At 56.2% G+C, this 21,177-nt stretch overlaps 1 protein-coding gene across 5 annotated transcripts in view; it reads left to right on the top strand.

Annotated features, from left to right (window-relative positions):
* DLG3 (discs large MAGUK scaffold protein 3) overlaps nucleotides 1-21,177 on the top strand; it is an 80,675-nt gene that overhangs the window by 23,756 nt on the left and 35,742 nt on the right. For 2 of the 5 annotated variants that reach the window (XM_072876586.1, XM_072876587.1), the window contains exons 1-2: nucleotides 1,979-2,311; nucleotides 16,062-16,115. In XM_072876586.1, coding sequence (XP_072732687.1) covers nucleotides 1,979-2,311; nucleotides 16,062-16,115 — 387 coding nt within the window. Of the gene's footprint in view, nucleotides 1-1,978; nucleotides 2,312-16,061; nucleotides 16,116-21,177 lie in introns of those variants that run through there. The other 3 variants (XM_072876588.1, XM_072876589.1, XM_072876591.1) reach the window with 2 other exon arrangements.

Here is a 21,177-nt window from a genome sequence, read left to right on the forward strand (position 1 = left end):
TCCTAAGCTTGCAGTTGGGGAAATTTCAGTGTAGTGTATCTGAGCCACAACACTGTTCCATGGCATTAATTAAGCATGGAGCGGCATGTGATTGTAGCATCCATCCTGTGATGGAGGTAACCTCAGCAGCCCAGAGGCAATGAAGTGCAGGCAGTGCTGGAGAGGACAGGCTCTGTACGGCATGGTAGGGACCGTGGGGCTTGGGGACAATGCGGATCCTGATTACTGGGTGTCTTCTGCCCCTCCCCTTCGCCCAGAAGCAACCGTTTCACTTGACCACTTGGGAGCAAACACTGCAGGAGCACCTCTGTTTGCGGTGGTCAAGTGCAGAAGTAATTTTGTATTGCAGTTTAAAGAGCTAAAGAAAACAGGAGTGGGCATGGGCATTTGTCCGACCAGCCGTCACATGCTCCGTCCTCCCGCAGCCCTGCTTGTGAGCAGGGCCTTATTGAGCTGGCTGCTTGAGGCCAGTAGGAGCCTGCAGATCTTGCAGCCTGAATTGGGGTGTTGAACCACCACGTCTTGTGGCTCAACTTGCAGCCCCCTACCGCTTCTGTCTCATTCCTTTGCCTGTATCCTGCAGGAGCCCTGTTGCGCACCTTTCATTGCTCTTCTACATATTTATGTACCATTTCTTCAAATAATTCTTCACCCACCCTAGTGTTTATTACAAACCTTAACCATTAGGAGGCCATGTTCAGGTTCTAACTGGTCAGACGTGGGGTTTTGTAACGGTTTTTCTTTCTACCCTTCAATTTGTCTGGGTGACTCTCTTCTGAACTTCTTCCAGTCTGGCACTTCTGTGCAAGAGGTGGGGGGGGCTGCCTGAGCTGCACTGGGAGCAGCACCCTTGCCCTGCTGCACCAGCAGGCATTTCTGCTCTGCTTTTACCATCCCCTGATGGCAGTAGGTGGAATGCCCAGCAAAGGCCCTTCGTGTTTCTACACCTCCAATGCACCCGTGGCTCACTGGGCAATGGCAGCATCCCCAGGGTGCTGTGCTGGAGCGTGCGGTAACATTTCCAGCAAAGCAGGGTGAGACGTGGGGATGCAACAGAGATGCTGCTGCCGGGCTAGTGACCATGGTTCAGGTCTGGAAAAATTATTTCTTACTCCAGTGTGGATCACAGCTGATGCGAAGTGAACCCCTATTTGTGGTTCACAACCCACAAAGCTGGCAGGGCTGCCCACCACCGTGCTAGGGCTAGAGGAACGGAGCCGCACAAGAGCTGCCTGGTGCGTCTGCGGATGGGGACGGGGTGAGGGCAGCCGCAGGTGATGCATGAGGCTGTTGAGCGGAGGATTGCTGTTCCTTCCGGATGCCGCCAGCCGCAGGCTGCCGGGGAGCAGCGGGGGCAGCGCGGGCACTCCCGCAGGGCCCGCTGCTCGCAGCCGGGTTTTGGACCCCCTGCCCGGGAACTGCCCCGTCCGGTGGGGGTGAGCGCGGCCGCGGCGCACGGCGACCGGCGCCCCTCAGCCCCGCGCTCATCGCCGGGGCGGGGCGGGGCGGGGCGCGGAGGCTCCGCCAGCGCGGATTGGCCGCCGGGGGGGGGGGGAGGCGGGGGATGCTTCGCGCCGCCGCAGGTGCCGCGCTCCGCGCTCCCGAGCCGCGCCGGGCCGGGCTGAGCTGCCCCATGCAGCGGAGCGGGGCGGAGCCGCTGCCCCGCGCGCCGCGCCGGGAGCGGCCCCGGGACTGAGCGGCGCTGCGGGCGATGCCGCGGCGCGCCCCCGCGGAGATCACCGCGCTGTAACCCCCCACGCCTCCTCCTCCTCCTCCTCCTCCTCCTCCTCCTCCTCCTCCTCCTCCTCCTCCCGCTGCCGCCCGCGGGGCCGGGGGCGCCGAGCGGGCGAGGAGGCGGCAGGCGCGCCTTGCGCGGGGCGGGGGCCGCTGCCGTCCCCCGAGCATCCCTCCCTCCCTCCCTCCCTCCGCGCCGCCTCCCTCCCTCCCTCTCTGCCGGCTCTATGGTGTGAGGGCAGCGATGCACAAGCACCACCACTGCTGCAAGTGCCCCGAGTGCTACGAGGTGACGCGGATGGCGGCCCTGCGGCGCATGGAGCCCCCCTCCTACGGCGAGTGGCAGCACGAGCAGTACGGCTACGGCGGGTACGGCTCGCAGACCCTGCCCGCGCCCGGGGGGGCCGCGCCCGCTGCCCGCGGCAAGGCCAAGCTGGGGCCCCCCGCCCGCGACCCTGTCGCGCTGAAGCCGCCGCCGCCGCCGCCGCCGCCGGGGAAGAGCGCGCCCAAGGTGAACGGGAGCGGCCCGGGCTGGTGGCCCGAGTGCACGTGTTCGAGCCGCGACTGGTACGAGCAGGTACGGGCCAGCCGTACGGGCAGCGGCTCCCCGGTGCGGGACGGGAGAGGACGGGGCGGGTGGCTGATGGGGGGTAACCCGGGGAGAGTGGCTGGGTCGTGGCAGGGTGCAGCGTCACCCCTGGGGCATCGCGGGTGGCCGGGGTGGATGCTGGCATGGCTGGGGCTGGACGCCAGCGTTGTTGCAGTTGGCTGTCATCGTTGCTCGGGCTGGCCGCCGGTGTCGCTCAGGTTGGCATCGCTGTTGCTTGGGCTGGCCGCCGTGGTCTTGCCCAGCGTAGGAGCTCTGCCTCAGAGCAGCCTCCCCAGGGCCAAGCTTGGCCAGCTGGGTCTTGCTCGGCTCAAGGTGGGCATCGAGTTGTTGCCCGATGTTTTTCAGACACCCCACCCGAGGTCCTCGCTGCTTACGATGCCATTGCGTGAAGCCTCGGCACTGTCAAGGGCATCCCATCATACTGTGTTTAGCAGGCATGGGGTGTGCTGCCTGCCGGGCAGCCTCGTGGGCTCGCGGTGCTGCTTGCCAGCGCTCCCAAACTGGCACCTGCTCTCCATTGAGTTGTGGTTTCCTCGCTCTGCTGCTACGTCCCTGCTCCCTAAGATTATTACGTAACCCTGCTCTGGTCGCTGGCATGCTGTGTGCATTCTGCCCCATTTCACTGCTTCCATTGCTTCCCACACACATTCGTTTTATTAGTGTTCTCCTCCAGGACCCATTCTCAGGCTGTGTCTCTCTTTCTCCCTTAAATGGAGGGACCAATCTTTTTTTGAAGGCACAAGCCAGCTTAGAAAATGGTTGGAGCTGTTTGGAAAGCATTAAAATGGAGGCTAGACCCTGCCTGAAAAACAATTTACACTGCTTTACAGAAAGGCATTTCAATTTGCTGCTTCTCCCTCTTTCATTCATTATCTTCAAACCTCACATGATTTCTTATTGATCCTTCTAATTATTATTTCAAGATGCTGTAGCAGGCAGACACATGGGAATCAATGGGAATTCTCTCCTCCTTTCCCCTCGGAAAACACAACCCTCTTCTTCCCTTCCCCTGTTTTTTCTTCATTACTGTCTCAGTCTGTAGCTCTGGTTGAAATAATTAGATTCAAAGCTGATACGCTCAGATGATGTTTACAGAAAGCACCCAAAAACCCAGCCACCTTCCTATCAGCCTGGTCCTGCTTTCTGTCTCTTTCTCTGCCACTCTTTGCATCAAAATCAGCCTCTGCTCTCTCTTGCCTGCTGATTCCTGGCAAGCATTCTTCCATCTTTCCTTCGCTATTTCTTTCCTTCCCTCCATCCAAAGCAGCAAGCTCGGGGACCTGGGTAGGAGCAGGGAACTGAAGTATGTCTGCTCCCTCCTTTCCACTTCTGCTTGCATGAAAGGTCCAGCCCAGGGTTCCTGGTAAGACGATTGCAAGCAGGCTGGGAAGAAAGTGATGCCAGCTGCATTGCTGCCGTGGTAGGCTGGTCAGGGAGCCTTTCATGTTTTTGCAATGGTGGAAGAGAAATCATTGTCTTTGTGGTGCTGCCACGGAGCTCCGGGGCTTGGGCTGCTCTGAAAGTCCACGTTGGGAATCTCTGCTCGGCCTTAGCCTTTCTGAAGATGAAAAAAAATAATCAAAAGCTCCTCGCGGCATTGCAAGCAACAGAGGATGCCAGTGTGTGAGGCTATGTGAGCATAGTGGGGTCTGCATGTAGAATATGACATGTGTGCTATGTGCGCTGCCTGTATCAGAGGAGGCAGGATTGCTCCCTGGTGTGTAGCAAATGTATGCAATGAGTAAAGCTTTGCAGCAAATACCTCAGCAATGCTCCCCTTCCGATCTGAGGGTGCAAAGTGCCTGAGCCATCAGGAATCCATGTTATTCTCAGTCCAGTGGTGGGCAGAGGGACAAAAAGTGGTAAAATGGAAACAGCTGGGCATGGCTTGTGCCCAGGCAGATGGGTTTGGCTCTGGGGGGCCCGGAGATGTTGGGCTCTGGGTAGATTTGGCCAGATGCTGCCAATGCGAAGCCAGTCTCCTTTGCAGGAGCTGAGGAGACAGCCTCTGTGTCCTCAAGAGCCTCTGCTAGAGGCAGGGCTGCCATTTTTCAGGGCTGCCCCTTTAAATGAGCTCCCTGTCCCTGGAAGCACTTCCAGCAGCAGAGGTGGGAAAGGGTGTGCGTGGCAGGAGGCTTCCCCGGGAAAGCAGGGATCTGTTCACCTCCCAGGGAGCTTCACCACCTCTCATTTAAGCCTTTTTTCTCCTCTTGCTTCTTCACGCAAGCAGAGGAGAGTGCACACCACCTGCGCACTCTGGTGTGGCCGTGTGTGCAGATGCTCTGACATCGGAAATGTGCTCATGGTTGCATATGGTGGTGTATATTCTCTGACATCATGTGTACTTGCAGACCCTGTGCGCAGCTCCGCGGCATGTGAGACGTGCCCACACGTGCTGCCCAACACACGGCACAGTCCCAATGTCAACCCGCACCTCCTCCCACCTCCAGTGCCCCGTTAGTTCTCTCCTCCTGCCTCTTCCCTTCTCTAGGACACAAATTAGCTTGCTCAGGCAATGCCAGTAACTGAGAACCCCTAATCCTGACTGTAGGGAGGAGGAGATCTCTGAGCTCTGTGTTCCTCATTTCTTTTTGCTTTCCTTTTCTTCTCCCCTCTGAGATCACTTCCATTTCTTCTCCCTTATCTATCCATGTTCCCTGTTCATTAGTCCCCACTCCCTGTGCTTGCTGTCATTGCTGTCCTCCATTGTTCCCATCACCATTCCTCCGGCTGGCCCTGTGCCCTCCTTGTCCTCCCTCACTTGCTGGTGGGGGACTCGAGTCCTCCCCTGCCAGACTGGGGTGAGCGGAGGACTCCCGGCTTTGGGGAAGGAATAGCAGCGCAATCCAGGGAAGCATCCCTGATGCGCAGTAGAGGAGCAAAGCACTCAAACCTCTCCTCTCCCCTGCACAGTGACGCCCACAGCCTCTCCGGAGAGGAGAGCTGAGCTGCCCGGCCATGCCCGAGCCCCTTCTCCGGCGCTGCTCCCTGCACTGTGAGTCCAGCAGCAGCCGGCACCTTTCCCTCTCGCGGGGAAGGTCCAGCCCTGTGGCTTAGTTCAGCCCGAGGTCCCTGGTGCTGGGCACGGTGGCCAGAGCGGGGTCCCCCATGAGGCTCCCAAGGGTCTCACCAGCATTTTAATGTGCATTTGGGGTGGCTGGGGCATGGGCACCTCCTCTCATGGCTGGGGAAGGGTCTTGGGGCAGTGCAGTTCTGCAGCACGTGGTTGGGAAGTGCCCTCCGCCCCCGGGGCTGCCCCAGGTTTGCTGGCCCTGCTTGGCCAGAAATGCGATGTCTTTCTGCAGCCCCTTTCTCCCTCTTGGGGGGCTCAGGAGGATGCAGAGGGGGGTTAGAGCAGCATCGCAATGAGTCCCTGACCACTGGCAAGTGCCCGGAGCACACAGGGCTTGCGTGCCCCTCTCCCCGCGCCCCCCCGGCATAGGAGTTTCATGGCCAGGCAGGTGGAGGAGGGGGACAGGTCCTCCCTGCCTGTCTTTGGCAGGTAGTGTTTCACCGAAGGAGGTGTTTTTCCACGCACAAACATTGCTTCTTATAGTTTCTTCCGTGCACTAGGGAATTACCTGGAGTAGGTGGGCACAGGGTGGCACATCTTGCCGGAAGCACCAGCCTTCACCAAGCCTTCGGGTGCTGCTAGATTTGGGGCTCTTGGGGCATGGGTGGTGGGGGGAGGAAAGAGCCTTGGGAAGGCGGGGGGGGTCTGGGCTGGGTTTCTGAGCAATGGGCAGGCATGGCTGGAAGGAAGGAGGGAGAGTGCCGAGGGGGCAGGTAGGAAGCCAAACGCGGGTTGCTTCGTGGGAAATGGCTGAAGCCCCAGATGTTTCCTGGGGAGGTGCGAGGGAGGGTGAGAGGAACGGCGTGCCGGGGACACGGAGGCAGTGGAGGTGGTGAGGTTGGCAGGGTGATGTTGCTATGGCTACTCCTGTGCTATTCATAGAAGAAATTAGCTAAATCTTTGCACTGGAAGGTGGAGGAGGAGAGAGGAGGAAGGCGTTCTCCACGTTTGGAGGGAAGGAGAGAAGCCAAAACAGGAAGGGGGTGAAATTTTCCTACTTTGCTCTGTGCCTGTGCCGTGGAGGGGCATTTCGGGGAAGCACCGCTGCCTGACTTGCCCTCCTGGCAGGGCGCAGGAGGACATGGGCAGAGAGGAGCCACCCCGTGGGAAAGGCCCCCTGCAGAGCGTCCATGCAGAGCCCTCCATGGCAGGACGAGCTCTGCATCATGCCAGGAGCAGAGAAGACATCCTTTTAATTAAAGACAGCCAATCTGTGAAAGGTATTTTTGGCAACCTAAATGTAGATACAAGTGTAGTGAAACTTGCCCTTCACGTCTGGCTCCATCACTGAACGCGGTGCTTGTCTGTTCCTGACCCCGTCCATCTGCCTGGCCCCTGCTCTGCAGTCGCTGGTGGTCCCCCTGCCCTCCCTCCACCTCCAGCATCTCTTCCAGCATGTCCTCCCGCCAGCCGGAGTCCCGGGAGGGTCTTCCCTCTCCATCACTCCTCATCGCACTCCACTCCCTCATTGTGAGAGTTTGATTCCCATCCCACAGACCTGTTTGTCACCTCCTCACTCACGATATGTAAATCTGCATGTCTGTTCCTAATATATCTCCCTCCATCTGATTTCACCTCTCAGCTTGTTTCTTGGGCATCTCCGTCTGGTGATCCTGCCGTCATCACCCAGTTGAGTTGCTATAAGCAGGTGCTGAGCTGCTCTTCTTCCCCCAAACCCAGCCTTGTGCCTGCCCTCGACCCCTTGCCCTGTGGACCTGGGAGGCAGCTGATATTTCTGATGGTCTTGACCTTCCTTTCCGGCTACCCAGCTGGAACCAAGGCTCAGTTAATGCTTTATAAAGTCGTTCCCCCCTCCCTGTCCATCTCCTGGGGAAACTTATGCCTTAAGACCCAAATGCCAGGTGAGCCGGTTTCCCTTGCCCACCCCGGAGCATCCCATGTCCTGCTGTCACCCATCCCCTGGACCGGGCTGAGGAAGGTCAGATGTTCTCAGTGCTCTTTCCCAAACCTGTAAGACTTTTTCCCCTTCCCTTGAGCATGTGAATCCCTTGGACAGGGGCTGTGCACTTGTGCTTGCTGACCCTTCCGACACATCCCGTTAATATGGAAAGGGATAATGTTGGAAGTAGAGAGGGGAGTTGAAGGACTGAGCTTAGCTCCTCTCTGGCTGGATTACCAACTGCTGCCTGCCAGCCAGCCAGCCCAGATGCGCAGACCGTGGCCCCAGAGCTGCACCCCACTGCTGGTTTTGGGCTGTCAAGCTGCTGGAGGGACCCTGGGAGCAGCACAGGGAGAGGCACTGGAGCCGGTGTCCAAACTGGCCATAGTAGAGATGTAGCTGCTGCTGTAAAGGCAGCATCCAAAGCTACGTAAGTGGGAGAGACCCCATCAGCGCAACATGTGGTAGAAGAGGAAAGTACCTGCTGAAAATGGGAGGATGTGGCCCTGCCACGTTGTCAGAGGAGGAGGAGAGTGCATTGGTGAGGCAGCCAGGACCAAGCACGGGCAGGTTTCAGCAGGGATGTAGCCAATGTGGAGGAGGTGGCTCCTCATGAAGAACTTGGGAGTGGCAGGAAGACCTTCAGCTTCCGCTGTGGCAGCACCTGCCCTCACCCCTGCTGGAGAGATGCTCCCCATGCCCTCATGGCTGCTCTTTCCACCTAGCTCTTCCCCCATAGTTTTGGGTGTTACATGGCTGGGGCCTGCCTGAGTCTGCTTCTGACCAGTGCCCGGGGATTCGGCAGGGATCCGGTTTCTAAATGGAAACTTAGGCTCCACAGAGCTTCTGTTTCGGGAAGCTTTCTTCCTTCTCCGCTGAGTGAAGGCTTTTTCCAGTCCCTATTTCAGCTTACTCTTTAAAAAAAAAAAAAAGGGGGGGGGGGGTGTCACCAAAACAAACTGGCTGTCCTTGGGCTGTGCTCAAGGAAGGAGGGTCCCACGGGGGGTTGCATGAGAGGGAAACCCAGGGGATGGCCGTACCAGAGGTCCCGTCCAGGTACCCTGGGTACAGAGGTGGGTGGGAGGAGGGAGCAAAGGAGAAACTGTTGCTGTCCCTGGAGAGTTGCCTCATTTGGGTAAGCCCCTCAGCGCATCATATGCCGTGATGGGAGGAGAGGAGCTTCCGTTCCTTCCCTAGCTGCGGATGCTCATTTAGAGAGAGGAAGTCATTAAGACTAATCAGGCCATAATCAGCTGTGGCCGTGGCTATGTGCCGGGTGCCTGCAGCGCACAGCCCCGTGCAGGATGCTCTCTGAGGGAACCATGGTCTCTGGGCCCCGGGGGAGAGCAGGTCCAGCACTGATCTGCGCTGCAGCATGAGGAGCTCAGTGTGGTTGGGGCATGGGGGCTCTGCCTGCCATCCCAAACCCCGCGCACTGGTAGGAGGGATGGTGTGTCTCTGGCTCAGCATTGCAGCTGCGATTTGGGAATGGGCATAACCCTCGCTGTAAGGTCGTGCCAGTGCTGGGGATGCAATGGGCTAGTGCTAATGGTGCTAATGCTCACAGCTGGTTTTAGCACATGCAAAGATGGGATGATACAGGGATCCCTCAAAGGCCCTTGTTGCAAATCCAACAATATGCTATGAACATATATCAGGGACTTGGAGATGAAAACTTTCAAGACAGAATTTAACAAGTTCAGAATACCTGAATTTGAAATGAAGTTCACAGTTTAGTCTGCAGAAGCTCACTTGGATGGGGCTCGTTGAAGGACTGCTCAGAAGGTGTAATTATTTTTGGGAACACGTGGTGCTTCAGAGCACCCCGGGCCAGGCCCTAAATACCCTCTTGTCACCTTCGTATTAACTGGAATTTAGTTGGAGGCTTTGTTGATGGATCTTGGTTTGCTTTTGTCCCACAGAAACATGTTTCTTAACACTTTGTAACTAGGTGTGCACTGGAACTTACCGAAGAGAAGAAAACAGGATATTTGAATCCCAGGGACCAAAGAAATCTTTATTTTAACACCGTCCCTTATTCACTCTTCTTTTTTTTTTCCCCCTGTATATATGTATTTGTCTGAGAGGGGGGAAAAAAGCATGTGAGTCTTTCAGATGATAATAACTATTCCTGTGAAAAAAGGAATTGAGTCAATTTTATTTGGTACCGCCAGGTCAGAGGGAAGCTACCGGAGCCCAGCACCTCTGCAAATTGGGTCACTTATTTTAGCGGGCTGAGCCTGGAACAGGATGTCTAACTTTCAAGTACGAACATGCTGGCCTTAATGGTTTCTAAACGGAAACTTAGACTCCACAGAGCTTCTGTTTGGGGAAGCTTTCTTCCTTCTCCACTGAGTGAAGGCTTTTTCCAGTCCCTATTTAAGCTTACTCTTTAAAAAAAAAAAAAAAGGGCACCAAAACAAAGATTAAACCCTCAGTAGCTGCTTGTGTTCACATTACACTTTGGGCACTTCAGCAGCTTTGCCAAAGATCCTTGTGACCAGGGACCTTTCAAGTCCTGCATTCCCCATTTCCGGATGGCTGCAGTGCTTTGAGCCAGTGCTGAGGTGCAGCCGCGGGGCAGGGGCTCTGCCGCTGCGGCCCCAGAGCCTGCTTACACCACCGAAACGGCCCAGGTCTGATGTCTCCCAGAGGCAGCCTGGAGAGGAGGGCTGCTCTCACCCACAGGGTACCACGCTGGCTGGGAGCTGAGCACAGGGGCACAGACAGCAGCAAGTGCCTGGCTGGCTGGGACCAACATGGGGGATCTGGGCACCCACAAGCTCCATAGTCAGCCCCGGCATCACTCCCTACGTCATTTATTCCACATTTTGAGCTGTGCAGAAGGAGGGCATGGGGTCAGGCTCAGCCTGTTACTCCCCTTCATGCAGGCCCAAACAGTGTCAGCCAACAGGTTGCTCTTGCAGTGGGTGAGAAAAAATGCAAAGAGAGTTATTTTGTCCAGCCCAGTTAAAGGGAAGGGAGACTCATCTCTGGTCATGAAATTCTTCAGTCTCCAGAAGTTTCCAGCCTCCATTTTCTTTTGCTCCCTTTCCCCACCCCAGCGCGTGGGAGCCCTGAGGGATGCAGTGATCCCTCAGGGCTCTGCAGCTCTCTGACACTCCCAAGCACCCTTGGCTCTGGCCACCGTGTAGAGAGCCCATGAAAGCAAAAAGAGGTGAGCACAGGGAGCTGTGAGGAGGAGACCAGCCTCTGGCAGCAGTGTGGTACCGCTGTCCTTGAGAAGGAAAGGGATAGGAAGGCCAAAGCATGGATTTGGTATTGAGATGTAGGAAAAGCCCTACATCTTTTGGGCCAGCTCGGAGCCAGGCTTCCATCCGGAGGGGATGTGCCATGCATCATTTCTTAACAGGAGGCCTGTGAAGTGGCTTCCCTGGGCATGTCCAGGTGAAAGCTGAGGGGGTCTGTAGGTGTGCAGGCATCAGGGGTGCTCAGAGCAGCCTGGAGGGATGGTGCCAACACTCCTCTGCTCTACATACCTGTCCTCCAGCAGGGGCAGAGCCAGGGCTCGTCCCCTCCCTCACCTTGGGCACAGGGAGCCTCAGGAGTGGGTTTCTGTCCTGCGTCAACCTCAGAAGTGCCCACAGGTTGCTGTGGAGGAGCTGTGTCATCTCAGGTGCTTTGGGAGGTGATGTTTTTGGCAGCTATGTGTTGGGCTCTAGGTTGGTGCAGGAGGCAGCCCCAGCACTGGGGAAACCAGCGTCTGTGCAAAGGGCAGGGAAGTCTGGCGCGAAACAGATGAGCGTGTCGGTGCTTATCAGGGTGAGTGGCGGTGAGCGTGGGCTCACCGTGTGTGCTGCGCCGGGAGGACCTGGGCTCGCTCCTGTGAAATTAATTCATTAGCTTGGTGCAAACCTGCTCCTCCCAGCAGCGGGAGCCTGTCAGTGCCTGGGCATCCCGCAGCCGACCCTGCTGCCGTGGCAGCATCACACCACTCCTCAGTGTCCCCAAGCCGGTACCTGCGTGTTCACAGCTAGCGCCTGGCACTGTGGCGTCCTGCCACACAGCAGCTGCTTTCATAGCTGTAAATGCACAGCGTTCTCCATGGTTTAACACCCTTTAAAAAAAAAAATCAAAGCAGATGGAGCTGGGCTACAGGCAGCCCAGTGTGTCCACCCTGTTTAGATGCTTCTGTTGGGCATCTCTCCACTTGGGGTCCGTTCCTGAGAGCTTTTAAAAGGATGTAAGGACTGAATTTCAATTATCTCCAGAACCATTTCCTTTTGAGTATTACTATTATACCTCAGATGATATGAAGCAAAGGATATTAAAAGGCAGATTGACTTTTCACTCTGATCCAATCTGGGAAAGTTGCAGAAGTAAAGGAGTTAAGTTAGTACTTTGCTTCTTATGCACTAGCCCAGCGTCACAAATAGTCACCCTGTCCTGCGCATCCCTCGGGACGTGACACATGGGGCACACCGGCCTCCTGCAGAGACCAGCTCCGTGTGTTAGGCTTGGTATTTGTCAGCTCTGGAGGCTTCTGTCTGAGTCCTGTTGCTGGTTAAGATGGAAATGGGTTTATATGTGGGCACAATCCAGTTGCCGTTGGCCTGGGATGTCTGCAGCGCATTTATTTTGTCTGGAGGAAGTACGTAATTCCTGACCTCTGTGGGCTGGCCCCCATGCCGGCTCTGTGGAGGATGTGAAACTGTTGCAAAACTTCGGGATTTCAGCTCTAAAGACACTATCTTGAACTTTCAGTTCAGAGTCTCCCCGCTCGGCTCCCTTGTGCCAGCCCGGAGAGCAGTCCTTGAGGAAATGCCACAGGGCAAGGCTTGGCCCTCAGAAGCAAGCTAACGAACCTCCTCTGTTTGCATTTAATTGCAGCTTTTCTTTTCTTTGGAAGTTTTGGAAAATCATCATGTTTTGCAATTCCTACCTTTGCCCCAGCAGATGACTGCAATAGAAACGGAGGTGAAGGGTGATACCTATAGACGTTTGGGGCTTGGCTGCCACCAGGCTAGTGCCCCTGGGCTGCTGAGACCAGTCACCCATGAGAAATACAGCCCAAACAGCAGTGGTCCCTCTCAGATGACTGCCCAGAGGTGATATCTAAAGGTGTTTCTGAAAGGCCGCATCCTGTGCCTGAGGTGTGTCTGAGCGCTGCCAGCTGTCTTGCTGCTCCCTTCACACGCTGCAGTGGAATTGCTCCAGCCCAGGGGGGGCTGTGGGCTGTCGGGGAGGAGATGGCCCTCCTGCCCTTCATGCAGACCCGCAGCCTCCTCCTGGCTTTAGCAACAGAGGCAGCTGCCCCCAGACAGGCTCTGGGCTCTCCCAGGGCCTCTGCAGGGAGCCAGCTCCTTGCTGTGGGCTGCATGGGGCAGGTTGCTGCTTCCTCCATTAGCACCTGGGCTGTGGCTGCACTGGGACTGTTGTGTAGTGCTCAAGCACTGGTGCCTCAACACAGGTGAATGTGAGGCTCTGCTTTTCTCAGCCCCCATGAGACCAGAGAGCTCTTGAATCCTGACCTTCAAACCTCATCCCCCTTCACCATTATTCCCTTTGACTCCTGTTGCTGCCGAAATTTTCCCAACAGCTGTCCTCTACCTCACTGGCTTTGTGCCTAGATCAATCTCTCTGCGTCTGTGCAGTGACCCTCCTTGCTCCCCAAGGTCCTCCTTGAGTCCCACCTTCCCCGCAGCCTCCAGCTCCTGAGCCCAAGGATCTGTGTGGCCCCCTGCACCTCTGCTTGATGGAGGGAGTTCAGGGCACCTCCAGCTCTGCTGGGCTTTGGTAGTCCTGCTGCCTTGGGGTGAGCACCGTAGGGTTTGGGCCTCTGCTCTTTCCATTTGTAAACTCCCCAGGCACAAACAGGGCTTGGTAAATAATAATAGTGTGATGAAGCGGTTTAGATGGAAGAGATCTGACAGCCCCCATTGAATGTGACCTGAATGCACAGGCCTATTCCTTCTCCTCCCTGTGTGCAGCAACCCCCTGCTCCTTAGGGCATAAATTACTTACCTATAGAATTGAGGGCATGGTTAATTCACCAGCACGTTCCTGCTGCCCAGCAAAAAATTATTATGTTCTCTCTCCTCGCCTGGCTAGCAGAGGGCTTGGTACAGGTGCCTGCCTGACGAAGGGAAGCAGAGGCTTTTCATTTTCAGGCCCTCTGCTTATTTCTGAGTCTTAGGTCTTGTCTGACTCTGCAGTAGAACAGGCAAGGTGCAAATGTTGGAATATTTGCAAGTGGAAGTCAGAGCTAATGTCGAAACACCTTTCTTGTAGTAGCTGGAATAGCTGGCCACAGGAGGCAAGCAGGGATTTCCTGGTCTGAATTCCTTCTGACTATGTGTGACTTTGTATTAAGCAGCCACTCACATTCGGCATCTCCTGGGTCCCATCTGGAGCCTGAGTGGGAAACTGTGCTCCTAGCAGTATTTTGAGATGTAAAAATCACTAGTGTGGAATGGCTGCAAAGGATGCTTGGTGTGCAGTGAGCAGGCTAGACAAAATATGTCCTTAGGGCTCACCACTGAGTGAGCGAGGCAATGTGACGTGTGATTTGTGGGCTATTAGTAATTCAACAAAGAGACTGCAGTGGGGCTCAGTGGAGGACTCAGGCTGGACCTGCAAAAGCCTCTCTAACACTATCATACAGAGCACTTCTCCCTGGGAGTGATCCAAAGCATCATTTGTGGAGTTGAATTCATGTCATAAGTCATGGGGCACGTGATGGGCTATATTCACTTAGGCTGCCTCTTCTGCATCCTTCCTGGAAACTCATCTAATAAGAGCTGGCCTCTGGCACATCAAGGTTCAAACATCCATCGTTTGTTAATTGCTGGCAGTAGAAGAACTTCTTTTTTGCCTTGAAATGTGGAATCCCTTCCTAGAATTGCACTGGGGACTAATGAAAGTCAGTGCCAGGTTTAATATATGCTATCTCACAAATTATATGTATTAAATACAAGGACTGTGTACTGCCAGAGAGGGGATATTCCCAGCTTAACATTGCTTCTGGGCCATGGAGATCCCAAGACATTGGACCTGAAAATTGCGATTCTCTTATGTGTGTGGGAGGGGTTTGGCAGGAGTGCTTGGAAGTGGTCATATTTGCCTGAGCTACAGAATTAATTGCCATAAAAACTGTGGTTTTGTAACCAATAGTTACAGCTGCAGGAAAGATCAGAAAGCATCTGAATAAATCAAATTAACTATTTCCTGCTCCATTCATATGAGAGCAGAACCTTTCAGGGCAAGATTTAAACCACAATCTGGTTGACCCCTAACTCTCCCACCTACAAAATGAGGAGAGTGAAAAGTCCAGAAATACTATCAGCTAAAACAGGAGGTTGTAGGGACTGCCATGCCGGGTTATGTGAGGAGGTTGGTCTCTGTCGGGGGCCTATAAACCCAGAGGAGGGCAATGAGGTGGTAGCCTGCTCCTGTGAAAGTATCACAGACTCACAGAGGCCATTGGGCTGTGCATTCCAACTACCCACATTACTGGACAGACAGTCATTCCTGTCAATTGCTGCGCTAGCCCACACCTTGACTTGCTTGCTCCTGTCCCTGACTCTGATGTTTCTGATTCCCTGCAGCAGAGGGTTCACCTCCCCTTGTAGCTCATGTCTCTTAGCGTTTCCCCATCTCGCTCTGGCTGTTATTCTCCACACGAGCCTTGGAACGATGATGTGAATCCTGGCTCACCCCTGACCTTCCAGATTTTGCACCACTTGCTGTTGCGTGTCAGCGAGGAATTTCGGCCTTGTAATTAATCTTAAATTTCTCACTTTTTGCCGCTTCTCCCTCACGCTCCGGCTCAGAGACAGACGCCTTCCCCAGCTCCCTTGCCCCAGCAGCCGCGCCGGCAGGGGTTGCTCCCGGGGGAAAGGGGCTGCGCTGCGGGCTCCGCGGGGCACCGCGCCTTCAGGAGGTTGCGGCGCTGGACAGCTCCGGCGCGCCGGGACCCCGGGGCGGCTTTCGGGGGCCGCGTCCGCCCCGTCCCTCCGGCCACCGGCGCTGCAGCTTCCCCCGTGCCCTTCTCCCGGGAGAGCCTCCCTCCCTTTAGGGCCTCGTCCCCGCCTTCTCCTGCCCGCGCTTGCCCTCTGGGCGTGTGTCCCTCCGACGATGTGCAAACAGCTCATGGGCCGAGGGCAGCCCAGGAGAAGGGGGACCCGGAGAGAAGTTTATGGGGAGCCCTGCAAGAGAGGGGGGATGCATGTGCTGGTGGTGGGGATGAGCCAAGGCTGCCGAGCAGAGGGTTTACCCCAGGGGTAACAAGGATGATGGACCAAATGCTGCCACCTCTCCCAGGGCATGGTGGCCCTGTGCTTAGGAGGGGCAGCAGCAGCTGCTGGAAGGTGCGTGAAGGCCTCAGGGCTGGTCTGCTGGCATTAGGTCCCTCCCTCAGAAGGACCTCCTTCCCTACTCCTCCTATTTCCTAATGTCTCGGTAATGTGGATTTCAAGTAAATTTTGGTGCTGGTGAGATTCTGGCCCGAGGCTGGGAGAGTCTTCCCTGTCTCTTTCCCAGCAGCCAAGGCCATGGGGTGTTGGGGATACACCAGGCCTGAGGAGGGGACCGATGCCCAGAGCCATGCTGTGGCCCTGCTCCTGTCCCAGGGCTGTTGGGCACCTGGAGGAGGGACAAGAGCAGAGCCCTTCCTGAATTGCTCTCTTCCGCCTGTGGTGGCACAGCCAGGGGAGAGGCAGTACACTGCGAAGGGCTGGGTTCATCACTCAGCTTGGTGACATCCCGCTTTTGTCTCCTCACAGGCCAGCCCTGCTCCCATTATCGTGAACACAGACTCGCTGGAACAAGGGCTTTCTGTAAGTCTCCTGGTTTTGTTTCGCTTCCTTTGAACAAGCAGTGCGTTTTCCCTGCTCAGCAGTGCAGGAAAGGCTCCTCCAGCCCAAGAAGGCCCTGGCAAGGTGGCAGAGGAGCCTGGTACCTGCACCATGTCCCCACAGCACATTCCACCCCCAAACCTCGCTGGGGCTGGGTGACGCTGAGCAGAGCCAAGGCTAGCAAGCGACGCTGGGGACTCCAGCACAGGGAGGATACAAGGCAGAAGGCACTCAGAGGGGCACACTGTGGGGTAAGCAGGCATCAGAGGAGCAGGGGGAGGTGGGCTGGCTGCGTTCAGGGTTACCCACACAGCCATTTCCTCAGCCTCCCATGCAGGGTGGCTGCGAGGCTCTGCTGGGGCATCCGTTACCTTCCTGCACTGCCTCAGCCCCCTTCGGCAGCCCCAGCCCCTCAGGAGGGAGACAGGGCTCTGGGTGCTCACTGGCATTGCACCCGCTGGTCCTCAGGGGTGGGTCCAGCAGGACCCATCAGATGCTGCTCCTCTCCCAGTGAAGGCTGCTAGCAGCTGAGCAGTGCTTGGTGACCGTGAGTGTTTGCAGCCACAGTGCATTTGGCACTCTTAGCATAGTATAAAGATAATCCTCCTCAGTTTGTTGCAGAGGAGCATTCCTGCCAGGGGGATGGAGGGAGCAGGGTGGCCAGTGTGGATTTGTGCAGCACTGGCTCCATGCTCATGGGGTGCTCCCCTTTTTTCCCCAAAGGGAGCTCAGTTGACAGCTTGCCAGGGCTGGGTGCTTTGCACATGGTTTTCTTCTGATGCAGCAAATTTCAGCTGCTTTCCACATTAATGAAGCAGCACCAGGACTCAGAGCTGGGCTTGGTTTGTCTTTAGAGTCACAGTGGAGGGCTGCAGGTGACTTCTGGTGGTTGAACCTTCCTTGTAAAGAACTGCAGATCTCAGCCCACAGCCTGTGATGGGGTCAGTGTGCATCAGAGCTGTGCTGGGCTGCTGGGCAGGGCTACGAAAAGGAAGGGAAGCCCAGCTGAGACCTCTGCAACCCTGGCTGTATGGTTTAATTATGCCTCGGGTGCTGAACTGCTGAACTGAAGCCACCTGGCACTGGGGAGGAAGGCAATGGTGTCTCTCAGCGTGGTGGTCCTGGGTCCAGCAGTCTTGTATGAACGTGGCAGAAGAGAGCTGCTGTCCCCAAAGGTTTCCTTCTCCAAATGCATGGCATAGCAGGGTGTTTGTGGGGTTGGAGGCTTCTCGCAGCGTGCTGGGTGCCCCGGCTGCAGGGCAGTGCCGTGTTGCAGCCTGCTGTCCACACTCACCCGGCTGGTGCCATTCTACAGGGAACTGGAAAAAGGGCAATGTCTCCTGGAGGGGAAGGACACACTGCAAGGTTGGACTGGGGTGAGTGAGGGGTGTGCTGTGGGCAGGGCCCACAGGTATTCCTGGATGGAACATCTGCTTTCACGTCTGTTTTGTACCCTCCCTCTCTTGGAGGAACATTGCCTGTTTGCCAGTGCAGCCACCAGCGCCACATCCTTCACCAGGCTCCAGCCATGCCTGTCCCTCCTCCCTGCCTGTGTGCCCAAGGGCAGCGAGAGGTGAGCCTGAGGGCCAAGGACATACTCCGTGACCCCAGGCAGGCTCCCAAGCCCTGCAGAAGCCAGCAGCAGGGAACTCATCCATGGGGCCAGCAGCTGCCTCCTCCCACTGCAGTGCACTCCACTTTCCTGCCCTCCTGGCTGCCTCCCCCACCTCTGTCTCATTAACTCCATATCCCTCCCGCCCCCTCTCCCTCCACCTCGTTAGCTCCATGTCTCCATCCGCCCCTTCTCCCTGCGCCTTGGCCGCAGCTCCTTCTTGCTGTGCTAGATGGGAGCTCCCTTCCTGCAGCCCCTGGGGTGGGTTTGGCCAGGTTTTGGGGCCTGCTCTGGCCCCCTGGCAGCCACCAGCATCATCCCGGGGGATGGCAGTCACCTACTCCATCCATCCAATCCCAGCAGCACATGCCAGGGCGGGAACTGCCCTGCGGTGGTCAAAAGGAAGGGGCAGGTTGTGGCTCTCATCTGCTGGGCAGAGCAGGGACCACCAGCTCCGTGCCTAGGCATGTGCTGCCTGTGGGGTGCCTGGAGGAGCCTGTGCCCAGGGCGGGGGAGACACCTCACTTTGATTCCTCTCAACCTCCATCCTGGAAACCTTCTTGCCTTCTACTTCATGTCATACCAGCACAGAAACGACCCCTGCTCCATCCTTTCCTTCTCTGGCGTGCCAGGCTCCTCAGGCTCCAGGGAAAACACACCCCAAAATCTCCCATTCGGCAGTTTCCAAGGTCAGCAAAGGAGCCACACCAGGTGCTTGCTGCAGAAGAGCACACCAAAATGGCAAATCTGGAAGCATGGTTTTTTTTTAGAAACCCAAAAGCTGAAGCCTGTTGGTATAGTATGTTTTTGGAAGGGTTAAAGTCACATCTTCCAGTCTTTAACTATTCAATGCTTTCCTTCATGATAAACAGATGGATGTAGTCTAGTTCCTTCCTGTTCTAGCTCCATTGATTGCATTGGACTAGCTGCTGGGCTGAATTTGGCCCCGGCTGTTTATCAAGAAGTCTGCTCCACATTTCAATCTCTCTGTCCACCCACCTCCATCCCCAAGAGCATGTGGCACCAGCAGCACCGTAAGGTATGAGCTGCAGCGCCAGGTCCCACTCACCACCAGGGCCGGGGCTCAGCTCTGCTGCCTGTGGCTTGTGCAGAGCCCAGCACCCCCAGGGCGTAAAAACCCAAATAAATCCTTATAAAATTCCTGCTGTATTAAAAGCATTCCTTGAAGGGTAAGGACGGGTGCCGGGGGGGGATCACCTGTGCCAGCTCTAGGTTGTTGCTCACAGTTTCACCCCTTGGTGTATTTTGCCCAGAAGGTTCATAGTGGGGAGATGGAGCATCAGAAGCCCAGTTCCCATGGTGAACGGGGTCTCTGTGTTTCAGAGCTGCCTCTCTGAAGCTGAAACAACTTCTTGGTGCCCAGGGTGCATGGCAACTGCTGCCAGGCAGTCCCAAAGTGAGCAGCGAAGGTCACTCCAAAGCCCTTGAGGAGTTGAAGGTTTCATAGTCTGGGTCCTTGGAGCCCTCCTTTGGTGCCCTACTGCCCAGCAGCGAGGTGCCACCACTTCTATCTCTAAAAGCCAGGTCTGAGGAAGCCAAGTGCTTCCCAGGCCTGATCCTGGCCAGTGAGCGCCATGGGAGCCCCAGGCTCTGCCACTGGTGAGCGCAGAGGCAACTTCCTTGTGCAGTGCTGACTGCTACCAGGGTCCCCAGCCATGGTCGCTGCAGGGTGGGGGACAGCAGACATGGCCACCATGGTCCAGTGCCTTTGAGCAGGGCAAAAGTTGCTTGTAAGCCTGAAAAAACAGAAAAAAATCAAAACTAAACTGTCACCCTCACGCTTTGGTCCCAAGCACTGGCAGTGGCACATCCCGCTGTCAGTTCCCGCAGACAGTGTGGCTGCGGAGCCCTCCCAGCTGTATGCTGGGGCTTTCAGGCTTCAAACCCCTTCCCTCTGCCCGAGCTCAGCAGGCTCGGCCCCATGGCCCTCTGGCAAAAGGCTGACCAGAAATACGGTGTTTATTTACTCTGTGCACAAGGCCAACACCATGGGCAATGCACGCAAGGGGGTTGAGGCCACAGGTTAGCTGGAAGCAAGTCAGTAGGTTTCAGTGCTGCAGCAGGACATGTGGATGCGGGGAGGTGAAGGGAGGGAGCTCTTGACCTATTTTCTCTGGGCCCCCTGCCATGTGTAGGCAGGGAGAGCTCTCCCTTGCCAGCGCTGCCAGTGCCCGCGCCAGAGAGGAGGTGCCCATTGCACCCACTGCCCCGCCACAGGGCTACTCTCCTTTCCCCTTGCTGGGGCAGGCGTGGGGCATCACCAGGTGCCCTCTACCCCTGAGTCCAGCTGGTGATGCCAAGGGCTGACCCTCCATCTTTCAGACTCCCTTCATTATGTCGGTACACGGCTGCTGCACCACCAGGTCCTTGTGCCTGTCCCCATTGCATCCACAAGATATGGGCTAGGTCCTCCTCCAAAAGTGGCTGTGGGCAGCGTTATCCTTCCTGCAGGTTATTTCCTCTTGCAGCCTGATGGGCTATTTGGGTTGGGTTTGAGGAACCCCATCCTAGTCTTCAAAATTTGGCCTCCTTTTTTTATTTAAAAAAAAAAGAAAACAAAAAAAACCCCCAAACCAAATCCTGACTCTCTAGCAAATTGCAAAGCGCGTTCCACATGCGCTGGTACGGTGTTGGCCGGCAGAGCCTGCAGACAGCTTGCAGTAGCTCTGGAAGGTGTGTGCTCTTCTGTTTATCAAATGAGTGTTAACTCTGCAGCCTTCTGTTGATGATTTAAATGTCATCATCGCTAACTATTTCCCTGCTGCTCAAAACATGAAAGGGAAGCAAAGGCCAGCGAAGGGGGCCTCTTCCAGAGCCCTCAGGTGGGCTTGCTGCGTGGGAAGGAGTTGGAAAAAAATACTCTTTTCCATGAGAAATCAGACGGTGCTTAGGATCGGGATACACTGGGAACAGCTAATAAGCCCCCGACACCCCCGTCAGCTCTGCAGGCATTACATGGGGAGATGAGAGCAGGGTGGGGTGTGCTCTCGCTGCTCAGGGGCGATGCAGCCGGGCATCTCCCCACCGAGCCCATAGCGCTGAGACGGCCCCAAACGGGAGCTGGGGAGGAGTGCAGGGCACGAGTGAAGGAGAGGGGAACGGCCTGCAGCAGAGCCAGGTCGTGGCGGCTCCAGTGGATGCCATGGAGAGGTTTTGCCGTCAGTGAGTGACTGGTATTCAGTTTTCCGATGCTGGAACGTTTGCTTTGTTGGCTTGTTCCCTTGGTTACGTGGTATATATTAAGTTCTCCATTTGGCTTCCTTGTGCAATTAACTGGCATTCTGTTGCATGGATTTTGGAAACATAATCAAAGCTAAAACTTCATGGTCAGGCCTGGCTGACCCCAGCGTGCCCGGCCAGAGCAGGCTGCTCCCAGCATGCGCTGCGCTGGGCGAGCGCTGACACCACTCG

The sequence above is a fragment of the Ciconia boyciana genome, chromosome 12, assembly GCF_034638445.1.
Source record: "Ciconia boyciana chromosome 12, ASM3463844v1, whole genome shotgun sequence".
In the NCBI taxonomy this organism is placed as follows: Eukaryota; Metazoa; Chordata; class Aves; order Ciconiiformes; family Ciconiidae; genus Ciconia; species Ciconia boyciana.